Source organism: Nicotiana tabacum, chromosome 8 (genome assembly GCF_000715075.1).
Source record: "Nicotiana tabacum cultivar K326 chromosome 8, ASM71507v2, whole genome shotgun sequence".
NCBI lineage: Eukaryota > Viridiplantae > Streptophyta > Magnoliopsida > Solanales > Solanaceae > Nicotiana > Nicotiana tabacum.
This window is the reverse complement of record NC_134087.1, coordinates 206,675,652-206,688,301: the sequence shown is the minus strand read 5'-3', so window position 1 is coordinate 206,688,301 and position 12,650 is coordinate 206,675,652. Positions and strand designations below refer to the sequence as shown.

Genomic DNA, 12,650 nt, shown 5'->3' with positions numbered 1-12,650 from the left:
AGCTGACTTGGTAAGCCGGTCTACAATCACCCAAATCGAATCATGCTTCTGGAACGAGCGAGGTAGACCTGTTATGAAGTCCATGTTTATCATTTCCCATTTCCAAATGGGAATTTCTATATTCTGAGTTAAACCGCCAGGCCTCTGGTGTTCGACTTTCACCTGCTGGCAATTTGGACACTTAGCCACGAAATCTGCTATATTCTTTTTTATATCGTTCCACCAATAAACCTCCTTAAGATCATGATACATCTTTGTGGAACCTGGGTGAATAGAATACCTAGAATTGTGGGCTTCTGACATAATCCGCTCTCTGAGCCCATCTACGTCTGGAACGCATAGTTTGCCTCTATATCTCAAAGTGCCATCATCTCCCCTTGTTCAAAAGCCATAGTCTTGTGTTTGTGAATTCCTTCCTTCAGCTGCAATAAGTAGGGATCACTGAACTGTTTTTCTTTTACTTCGGCTACTAAGGAGGATTCAGCCCTGTTCTGGAGAACAACGCCACCATCTTCGGAGTCCAAATGTTGAACTCCTAGATTCGCTAAGCGGTGGAATTCCTTCATCATAGTTCGCTTGTTTGCCTCAACATGAGCTAAGCTTCCCATAGAACGCCGATTGAGAGCATCAGCTACAACATTTGCTTTCCCTGGATGATAGAGTATATCAACATCATAATCCTTAAGTAATTCGAGCCACCTTCTCTGACGTAGATTTAATTCTCTTTGCTTGAAGATGTACTGGAGACTCTTGTGATCTGTAAAAATGTCAACATGTACCCCATACAAATAATGGCGCAGATCTTAAGCGCGAACACCACAACTGCTAATTCAAGATCATGAGTCGGATAATTCTTCTCGTGAGCCTTGAGTTGTCTCGACGCGTAGGCTATGACTTTACCATGCTGCATTAATACACACCCAAGACCAATCCCTGAAGCATCACAATAAACAACAAACCCTTTGGTCTCTTTCGGTAATGTCAGGACTGGAGCTGAAGTCAATCTCTTCTTTAACTCCTCAAAAATTTTCTTGCACGCGTCCGACCATTGAAACTTGACTTTCTTCTGAATTAATCTAGTCAAAGGGGACGAGATAGAAGAAAATCCCTCTACGAAACACCTATAATATCCTGCTAGACCCAAGAAACTTCTTATATCGGATACGGAGGTGGGTCTAGGCCAATTCTTCATTGCCTCTATTTTCTTAGATTCCACCTTCACGCCTTCCCCTGAAATGACATGGCCCAAAAACGCTACTAATTTCAACCAGAATTCACACTTAGAAAATTTTGCATATAACTTGTGATCCTATAGTGTCTGCAACATAATTCTGAGATGTACGACATGGTTAGTCTCGCTACGGGAATAAATCAAGATGTCATCAATAAACAGGATAATAAACAAATCAAGATAAGGCTTGAAGACCCTATTCATAAGGTCCATGAAAGCTGCTAGTGCATTCGTTAAACCGAATGACATTACCAAAAATTCAAAATGCACATATCGAGTCCTAAAAGCTATTTTTGGAATATCAACTTCCTTAACCTTCAACCAATGGTATCCCGATATGAGGTTAATCTTGGAATAACACTGGGCACCCTGAAGTTAATCAAATAAGTCATCTATTCTGGGAAGAGGGTACTTGTTCTTGATGGTGACTTTATTCAACTAACAATAGTTAATGCACATACGCAAAGACCCATCCTTCTTTCGGACAAACAAGACCGGTGCGCCCCAAGGTGAGACAATTGGCCTTATAAATCCCTTATCTAGAAGATCTTTCAACTGGACTTTTAACTCTTTCAACTCTGCTGGAGCCATTCTATAAGGCAAAATAGATATCGGTTTAGTGCCTGGAAGTAGATCAATTCCAAAGTCAATCTCTCTATCGGGAGGGATTCTAGGGAGATCTTCAGGAAACACTTCTAGAAACTCATTTACAATTGGTACCGACTGGAGAGTAGGGATCTGAGCATCTGCATCCTTAACTCGAACCAGGTGATAGATATATCCCTTGGAGATCATCTTTTTGGCTTTTAGATAGGAAATAAACCTACCCCTAGGTGTTACTACATCACCCTTCCATTCTAAGACTGGTTCACCAGGAAATTCAAAACTTACTATTTTGGTTCTACAACCCACTGTGGCATAACAGGACTCTAAACAATCCATGCCCATGATCACACCGAAGTTTACCATCTCCAATTCTACTAAGTCTGTTGCAGTAAGACGATGATGCACTTTGACTGGACATCCCCTATAGATACACCTTGCTATAATTGATTCTCCAACTGGAGTGGACACTTCAATGGGTTCACACAACTTTTCTGGTTCTATCCCAAATTTCTTTGCAATATATAGGGTTACATAAGATAGGGTGGACTCCGGATCTATAAGAGAATAGACATCAAAAGTGAATATTGTTAGCATACTTGTGACAACATCTCCATGAGCTTCTGTATCCTGACAGTCTGGCAGCGCATACAAGCGCTTTCGCCATTGCCTGCATTATTAGACTTTCCTGCGTCTCGCCCTTACTAAGCCTGAGAGTTATGATGGGTTGCTGAATTAGTGGACTGAGCTACATTGCATCCATTGTTCTGCTTTGCTGATGGACAATCCCTCAAGAAGTGGCCCTACTGACCGCACCCAAAGCAACTATTTTTGCCCAAACGACACAACCTTGGGTGCCTCTTACCACACGTGTTGCAAATAGGGTAACCATGGACTCTGTAGCCCACACTAGCCTGTGAGTGTGAGTCTACTGTTCTGAAATTCTGGTTTTTCTTATTAAACTTTGACCTCTGAACCGGTGCACTAGCTGAAGATAGAGCAGGTCCTGATTTTGATTTCTTGAAAAATTGGCGATTGCCTCCTGCTTGAGATCCCCCATGGTTGAAATTTCCTACAGACTTAGCTCTCTTGCTGAATTCCTTCTCCTTCTATCTCCGTAGCCGCTCTTATTCCTTCAACCTGTCTTCGTTCCCTTGAACAAAGGCAACCATCTTAGTGATGGTCATGTCATTATTCTGAGCAGCTATATTAGCATCAACAAACAAATCATCTGAAAGCCCCAACACAAACTGCCTAACTCTGGCCCTCATATCACGTACCATTTCTGGAGCATACTTGGCCAGAGAGATGAACTTGAGGTAGTACTCATTCACACTCATATCATTCTGTCTGAGTCTCTCAAACTCCAAAGCCTTAGCTTCCAAGACCTCAATGGATAGAAAGTTCTCAAGGAACGCATCTGCAAAATCTTTCCAAGTCGCAGGATCCGCATCCTCCCCTCGGGACTCTTCCCATGTTTCATACCACATGTTGGCAACATCCTTCAGCTGGTACGCAGCAAGCTCTGCTGCCTTAGTGTCTATAGCATGCATCACCCGAAATATCTTTTGAACCTCATTAATGAAGTTTTGTGGATCCTCATCCTTTTTGGACCCTGTGAAGACGGAAGGTTTCATGTTGAGGAATTCCCTAGACCTGGAACTACCCGTCTCATGAACATCACTTGTTACCTGCGTTTAGGCCTGATTAGCAACAATCTGGGTGAGCAACTGGATAGCTCCCCTGACATCCATGTCTGAAGCACTGGGCACTGAGCCCGATGCAACCCCCTGGGCTGGAGTGTCCTCCTCCTGAGCAGCATTAGTTGTGGCCCCATGGCTAGTAGCTGAGGCCCTCCTGGTGTACTTTCTTTTTGCAGTCATTTTTCTGAAATACGCAATTCGCACGGGTTAGAAAGATTTCTGAAAGCAAAGCTCTAACTGCACGATCTAGAGTATGAAAGAAATGGAACAATCCTAGATGTCTTGGTGGTCAACTGTTTACATGTGTGGCGCGCACACACACATAAAAGAGACCCCACTTGATACGGCTTCGTAGACTCCCTAGGACTCATGAACCTGGCTCTGATGCCAAGCTTTGTCACGCCCCGAACCATGGCCTGGGCGTAACACGACACTCGGTGCCTGACTACATGTGACCGAGCGAACCAACTGTATGGCTGGATCAAAATGTAGTATGACTGTAAGCTAGAGGTAAATATATGGCATGATGATCTACTAAAGATTCTGACTGAAATATCATAGATGCATAAAGCATGAACTGCGGCCTCAGGCCCAAATACAGGTGTCCAACATTCAAGAATATAAAATTAGGAACTGAGAATCATATTACAATACATGATATTGAAATAATGAGCCATACCAAGTTACACGATACTGGAATAGTGAATAGGATTAGACTGAGATGAGTATTCATAATAAGTTGATTTATCATAATTGAAACTCATAGAATATCGAATGATTATGAGACTATACCATATAGAGAATAGAAGTTCTACTACTTTTCAGGGAACTAAAGCATAGTTACTTTCTGAGGAAACTAGTAATGGTCATAATGAATGGGACGTAGGGAAAATCATAGACATTCCCAAACGTAAAAAGTTAGCCTTACATACCTCAATTTTGCCCTATAGTGATACTACAATGATCCACAATACTAAGAACCTTCAATCTACAATAGCAACATCCAATGGAACCCAATATTAGTAACAAATTCCATAACTTAAGCCATTTAGGTATATTATCAAATACCTTGTAGGCCTAAATCTCTACATCTCATCGTCATATAATTAGTTCATCTAACTACCACCATTCATCAAAAATTTATCCCACTATCATGATAAACCAATTTATAACTCCCAAAATCACATATATGATCATCCATCCACACTCAACCATCAAAGTTCCATTAAATAAACATCTTTCAATCTCTATAATAGTTGTGTAATCAAATTGGGAACTTATGGTTTCCAATCACCATACCAAGAGTTTCAATACTTATTCATACTCATATTACCTTAATAAATCCATACATGTAAGTATAATGGTGTAGGATTAACTTTTTGGAAGAAATCTTGCAAAACCCTCCTTTGAGTTCTTGAAGAAATCCCTTGAAGATCTAAGTATTTTATGTGTAGATTTCACCAATATTAGTGTATAAATGATGGAATTCACACCAAGATAATGGGGATTACTTACCTTGAAGATGGTAGGGGTTGGAGGTCTTGAGAGGGTGGAGGAAAACACTAAAATTCGTCCAAGTGAAGTGGGAAAAATAACCCCTGAATGTTTTATATCAAAATATGGTCGGGTTGACAAAAAAACAAAGATTTGCATAGCCGCAGCGTATGGGGCGGCGTGGTAATGAAAAATGTGTTTAGAAACAAAATTTGGAGGTGCTCTATTAATTTACACAGCCTCACCGCATGGGGCGGCGTGGTAGTGTAAAATTCTGCGCTGGTTTTGGTAAGTTGGTCATAACTTCTGGTAGGTGTGTCCAAATGTTGAACGGTTTAAAGCGTTAGAAACTAGACTCAAAGATCTTTCATTTGATGAGTTGTGAATCACATAATACCTTATATAAATATAGATATGCTCATGCAAAATTTGGTCTTGTGCGTGCTCATTTGGAATTTTAGTTTGTCATGAAATTTTCAAACTTGAGTTATGTCACACCTCCTTTTTACACACCCGAAGGTATATAAAGGAGTTTTTCCAATTTAAGTGACATTATTCGAAATGAGATTAATTATTCAATTCAGAGTCGCCACTTGAGATAGTTTATTTGATGTCCCAAGTCACCGATTTATTTTAAATCTCAAATCGAGGAAATTTCGACTTTCCTTTTGAAGTCTGCGAACCAGAAATTCTGAGTAGGGAATTCTATTAACCCGGGAGAAGGTGTTAGGCATTCCCGGATTCCGTGGTTCTAGCACGGTCGCTTAAACTATTACAATTGGCCTATTATCTGATTTTTAAAACATGTTTCAACCTATGGTATATTTTTAACTTATTAGCCGCTTTAAATTAAATTTTTTTGGAAAAATTCAACGTCATATAAAACACGTATTGAACCACGTCACATGAATGCACCCGCGGTCCATGACACATTTTATCTAACGTTGTTGAGATTTAGATTTGGGTCACATAAAATGCACACCCGAGTTTAGGAAATAAATTTTTTTTATAAAAACAATAGCGCGCCTAAAGCAACTACGCACTTTCAAGTTTGCGAGGGCCATGGAAAATTCAACTAAATGGCACGCCTCGATTTCTAAGGATTAAAATTAATTAAATGAGGGCCATGAGTTTTGAGATTTTATTTGGCATGGCGGGCCTCGATTATTCTAAAAGGATTGTATTCAATTTAAAGCAAACTACAAATATTCAAGATTATGTTTCTTCCTAAAACTACTTTGAGATTATTGCAAGGTCATGATTTATGAATATGGAATTATTATTGAATAAATATATGATTTGAGTTATTATGGACCTAATTACCCATGTCGGTATCAAATTTGCTATTGACTTAACATCCTTTAATTTGGATCCAAGCTATTACATTGTTCTCTCTCCATTTTGAATACATTTTCCTATATTTCCCTATGAACTACAATCTCATTGAAGAAACTCATTAAGTCTTTCACGAATTCTATTTCTTGATGCTCTTCCTTCATATCTTTTTGTTCATATCTTTCAAGTTGGTAGATAACCAAAATATAATATACAAATCAAAAGAAAATACGGTGAAAGAAAAATAATGGAAACATTGGTTAAGAAAAGAATGAACCTTTTATAGATGAAGATCTTATTCAATACATATGGAGAAAACAACCATCAAATTTAATGTGCAAATGAACCACAATCAGAGGCAATGAGCGGAAACCTTTCGAACCGAACTCGACTTCGACCTCTTCGGGCTAGTATTTTGGGCTATCTTTTAAATTGAGTTTGAAGCTTTTGGATTTGATTTTTGGTGTGATTTAGCTCCTGTTTTTGAGATATTTTTTTTAAACAAGGTAATGAATGACTATATGTTTTTTTTGTTGTTGAAAGAAATAGGTAGAAAGAATAAAACTAGTAGAAATTCTCTTTAGCATAGAAGAAGAAAATTTGTTTTCTCTCAATATTCTTCCCTTCTTCTCCTCTCTTCTTTTCTTCAAATATTTCTCTTCTATTTATAGGAGAATGTTCAAAAAAATTCAGATTTTTTTTTTAATTTTTTTATTTTTTTTATTTAAAAGAAATCCCACTTACATTTTGCTTTTCTTTTTTTATAAAAAGAATTACCACCTTTCTTTACTTTTATTTTTTAAATTCCAACTTTAATTACTTTTATCTTATTTAAAATCCCACTTTTTTTACTTTTTTAAAAGAGAATTCCACTTATTTTACTTTTCTTAAAAAAACAATCCACTTTCTTTTACTTTTCTTTAAAAAATTCTACTCTATTTTAATTTGAATTTTTTTAAATTTTCAGCTACCTTTATATTATTTTTTAATTCCAACTTTATTTTACTTTTTATTTTTAAAAATTTCCACAAAACTTTACTTTTATTTTTTTAATTTTTCACTTTCTTTCACTTTTTTAAAAGAGAATTCCACCTACTTTTACTTTTTTTTTTAATTCCATACTTTCCTTTTTCTTATTTTTTTAAATCTCTCCCAAAAATTTAAAAAAAAATAATATTTTTCGGATTTTTTATTATTATTTAAAAATAAGAATAAAAATAAAATAATATTAATAGTAATAATTCACCTTCTAAAATTTTGTATTTTTAACCTATAATAAAAAATATAACAAAGCTAAAAATTTGTATGTTAAAACCCCCTAAAATATTTACATAGAAGAAGTGACAAAAAAAATTAAATATTGTCAAAAATTAGGTGCTCACAGCTGCCTCTCTTTGCTTGGAAACATGAAGAGTTTTCAAGCAAAGATAAGGTGAGCCATGTGACTAATTTTTGAATATATCTTTATTCAAAAGAGAAGAAATAAGGATAAGAGATAAGAGAAATGGTGCAACCGAGTCTTGATTTTGGACAACCTACATATCCCGGGTTATAAATGAATCAGGTCGCGTGTAGTTCAAGAAAAATGATGGAATGATGAGTTGAGGAGTCGAGTGAGGTTCCGTCGAGGCTCCGGACCGCGATCCTGTTATTATATCAAAAATCAAAGAGAAACTAAACAAGCTTATCAGCTATGAGTTACAAGATTCCTATCTATGAGTCTTGTGAAACTTGTCCTTAATCTTGACTGGTTCTTCCTGCAGACTCTGATCTGAATCTTGATGCTCGTTAGCTGCAACTGCCGGTTCATTCTTCTTCAGCTTTTCGGATCAAGGCGGGACATGCGAAGCTTGTGACTTCAATCATATCTTGAACAGTCCACATCTTTCTCCACATCAACACTTTGAGTTCATTTCTTTTTGCTCCTTTTCTTCTTTTCTTTATTTTGGATTGAGACTCATTCTTTTGGTTGTCTCAGACCTTGTGCCTCAAGGCCAAACCTGCTCAGACACCAAAACAAACAAACGAACGAAATTTTTCTGCCCAGTTTTCACTAGAAAAATTTCGTAAGTTATTTGTAACTAAAATCTAAACTTTTTTGTTTGTTTGTTTTGAAAGCGGTAAAATAAGGATTGCGTGTCTTTAGGAGGAAGAGATTAGAGAATGGATCCCTATATCTAAAATAACCTCGACTAGGGAGTGAATACCCAATGTTGGCAAAAAGGCGACTAGGGAATGGAGGCCCTATGTCTAAAATCTCAACTAGGGATTGGAGGCCTAACGTTGGCAAAAGGCGACTAGGGAATGGAGGCCCTATGTATAAAAATCTCAACTCAGGGATTGGAGCCCTAATGTTGACAAAAGGCGACTAGGGAATGGAGGCCCTATGTCTAAAAAACTCAACTTAGGGATTAGAGCCCTAATGCTGGCAAAAAGGCGACTAGGGAATGGAGGCCCTATGTCTAAAAATCTCAACTTAGGGATTGGATCCCTAATGTTGGCAAAAAATGTCACTAGGGAATGGAGGCCCTATGTCTAAAAATCTCAACTTAGGGATTGGAGCCCTAATGTCGGCAAAAAGGCGACTAGGGAATGGAGGCTATATGTCTAAAAATCTCAACTTAGGGATTGGAGCCCTAATGTTGGCAAAAAATGCGACTAGGGAATGGAGGCCCTATGTCTAAAAATCTCAACTCAGGGATTGGAGCCCTAATGTTGGTAAAAGACGACTAGGGAATGGAGGCCCTATGTCTAAAAATCTCAACTCAGGGATTGGAGCCCTAATGTTGGCAATAAAGACGACTAGGGAATGGAGGCCCTATGTCTAAAATCTCAACTTAGGGATTGGAGCCCTAACGTTGGCAAAAGGCGACTAGGGGATGGAGGCCCTATGTCTAAAAAATCTCAACTTAGGGATTGAAGCCCTAATGTTGGCAAAAGGCGACTAGGGAATGGAGGCCCTATGTCTAAAAAATCTCAACTCAGGGATTGGAGCTCTAATGCTGGCAATAAAGACGACTAGGGAATGGAGGCCCTATGTCTAAAATCTCAACTTAGGGATTGGGGCCCTAATATTGGCAAAAGACGACTAGAGAATGGAGGCCCTATGTCTAAATATCTCAACTCAGGGATTGGAGCCCTAATGCTGGCAATAAAGACGACTAGGGAATGGAGGCCCTATGTCTAAAATCTCAACTTAGGGATTGGGGCCCTAATGTTGGCAAAAGGCGACTAGAGAATGGAGGCCCTATGTCTAAAAATCTCAACTCAGGGATTGGAGCCCTAATGTTGGCAAAATGCGACTAGGGAACGGAGGCCCTATGTCTAAAAATCTCAACTCAGGGATTGGAGTACTATTGTTGGCAAAATGCGACTAGGGAACGGAGGCCCTATGTCTAAAAATCTCAACTCAGGGATTGGATCCCTAATGTTGGCAAAATGCGACTAGGGAACGAAGGCCCTATGTCTAAAATCTCAACTCAGGGATTGAAGCCCTAATGTTGGCAAAAAGGTAAAAGATTGATTTTGGGGCTTCTAAACTACCTTTTATTTTTTATTTTCTTCTTATCTATTTTCTTTCAATTCATTGTTTTAGTAAAAAAATGCAGGAAAAAATTTAGAGAAGACTTCCCTTTTGGGTTGATTATTGTTGCTAAGCTATTTCTAGCGCTTGCACATTTCTTTTTCCATTTTGGTTACACTTGCTTCTTGCACTGTTGCTTTGGATTGCACCTGTTTCAATTTTCAAACAAAGAACAATTGTTAGTTTGAAAGGGTGGTCGGTTTTGTAGCCTTCATTGTTTTTGATCACTTGATCTCGGCCCAACTCTTTTGGCGAGAACCTCTGCCGCTTGCTGGCTTTTCTTAAAGATTGGTCTCTCCCCTAAAATCGAGGAACTCAACTTTTCAAAATTTATCATGACGGCTCACTCGTATAGGGCTTTGGCCCTTTCATTTTAATCTGCTTCTAGGGGCTTTTGACTTTGGATTTCTTTTCATTTTCAATAACTCTGATTTCAGAGCATCGGCTATCATGGCCAGTTGTGATCGACTTGATGCACCCACTGAGGCTGGGTACTTTTCTTTGGACTTGGCTTTTATTAAACAAAACCCTGTAAAACCAATCTTGCCACCTTTTCTTTATATTAGTTTCGGAACAGAGTTAGATCGAAAGGGATTCAAGGAAAAGTAAAGAAAGGACAAGAAAAAATGAATTTAAGGAAAAAACATCCCTTTTGGGGGAAAGAAGGACTTATCTGAGGTGCATGCAGACTTCAATAGACATGACATACTTCTTGGACTGGATACCCGATATGCACAACTATCCAACTCATTGTGAACCATATCTCCAAATTGAGAAACTTGGCCAGGACTCTTTCAGTGGTGGGGGTGTCTTCTTTTCAATCGACGACGCCCTTTGCGGGTTTTTGCCAATCGACCTCTCTCATTTCTCTTCTCACCGTCGGCTGATAGTACTCTTTACGAGTTTTCGCTAACCAGGCTCTCTCATTTTCAATTTTTCTGCTCACCGTCGCCTTATGGTGCCCATGTGAGTTTTCACCAATAAGACTCTCTCATTTTATTTTTCTCATTTTTATTGCATCAGATCCAAGTAGCTGTATTCTCTGATCCTTGAACATTCTCACCGATTGATCAGAAGGACTTGAAAGGATTTGGGTAAAAATGATTTGGATCGAATTACAACTTTGGAGCCATTCAAGCGGGATTATCGCATGACCATTACAACATCTGCCCCAGTTTCACTTTTGAGGGAATTTGGATTTTTATTTTGGTGTGACTGAACCCCATAGAGAGGCTGCCTACGTATCCTTTCGGAATCAAGTCAAACGTAGTTCAGGAAACTTTTGTTTTTGGATTTTTTTTTTGTGTTTTTTTTTCTATTTTGTTTTCTCTTTCTTTTTCATTTTATTTTTTTTCATTTCATTTTCTTTGTCTTTTCTTCCTTTTTTTTCTTTTCCTTCTATTTCATTTTTCATTTTTCCAATTCTTCTTTTTTCTTTTTTTTTTTTGAATGACACTTTTAGGTTCCAATGAGGGTAGTCAAAGAACGGTAACCGGCTCAAAGGGTTTGCAAAGGGTTGATAGTGTTTGGGTAGCGAGAATAAAAGCCTTCTTCATCCCAACCAGAGAATATTAATGTTATATGGAGGATCAAACAGAGTAGCTTTTGACTGTATTTGCATTGATAGTTGTTTCAAGGACATTTCCTTTGACGTGTCCCAAGTACAACACACTCTTTTGGCAGTACTCTTGTTACAATGTATGGACCTTTCCAATCTAGAACCAATTTTTCTTCAGATGTTCCAACTCTTTGTCTTATTTCCTTAAACTTTATCTTCATTGCGATCTAATCCTTGATTCATTATTTCGAGGTTTGACAGCTTTCAGGATCTGGGCATGAAGTCCGCAAGCATGTCATGTTTTTGAAATCTGCATTTAACAGAACTAAAAAGAGAATAAGAAAGAAAAATGACAAGATTAAGAAAAGAAACATTTCTAGACAATGAAATATTAATTTCATTTGATTTTTGATTTTTTTTTTAATATTTGAAGATAGAAGGGTTTACATCAGAAAGTAAGACAATAGAGTAAAACGTCCGGATCACACCCTGAGATAATCCGAAAACAAAAAGGATAGCAAGACTGGCTACCGAGACTCCCGTCTAATGGGGAACTTTCATGCTTGGCGATCATTTTCTGGCTTTTCTCTTGCCTCAGCAATGGCTACAATGACCTTCAACGCCGGATCAAATTCCTCAGCTTCACAAATCATTCCGACTATTGGCCCGATGTTGTAGGTAGGCCACAGATTGTTCATCATATCAGGAGCTTCTTCATCCCGAAAAATAATTCTTTCAACTTCAATCAAACCCTCAACTGCCCTTTTGAGGGTCCAACAGTCCTCTGTACTGTGTACCACTGCTCCAGAGTGGTATTCACATATAGCATCAGCTCGGTGCGAGGGGGACGGGGTTCGGCCGGTTCGGGGCCACTGGCTGCAATAGATTTAGCCTAATTAGCTTTTGAAACAAGCTTGAATACGATTCACCAATAGGGGTGAACTGATTCTTTCTGAAAGGCTCTCTTGGGCGAAGATTGTACTGGGGAAGATCTGGTTGGGGATTATATGGAGCTTGGTAAGGATGGGCATTTATGGGAGTTAGAGCTCGATTTTGTGTATAATGTTGTGGTTGCGTGTAAGATTGCGCACTTATCACCTCATAGGGAGGCGGTGCCACGACATCAACATCATCTTGAAGGGG

General features: G+C 38.5%; 1 protein-coding gene across 1 annotated transcript; it reads right to left on the bottom strand.

Annotated features, from left to right (window-relative positions):
* Positions 1–356: 356 nt before the first annotated feature.
* On the bottom strand, positions 357–3,471 carry LOC142163513 (uncharacterized). Its single transcript, XM_075220809.1, has 3 exons — positions 2,975–3,471; positions 1,693–2,504; positions 357–649 (listed from the first exon to the last, which is right to left on the bottom strand). Exons 1-3 carry the CDS (start codon positions 3,469–3,471, stop codon positions 357–359), a joined length of 1,602 nt encoding a protein of 533 aa, XP_075076910.1.
* Between the last annotated feature and the right edge of the window lie 9,179 nt (positions 3,472–12,650).

Coding starts and splice junctions, on each gene's coding strand:
- LOC142163513 (XM_075220809.1), bottom strand. CDS start 3,471: ATGAAACCTTCCGTCTTCACAGGGTCCAAAAAGGATGAGGATCCACAA. Junction 2,505..2,974: donor GTTCAAGGGAACGAAGACAG/GTTGAAGGAATA, acceptor CTAATAATGCAG/GCAATGGCGAAAGCGCTTGT. Junction 650..1,692: donor AAAGAAGGATGGGTCTTTGC/GTATGTGCATTA, acceptor TCTATCATCCAG/GGAAAGCAAATGTTGTAGCT.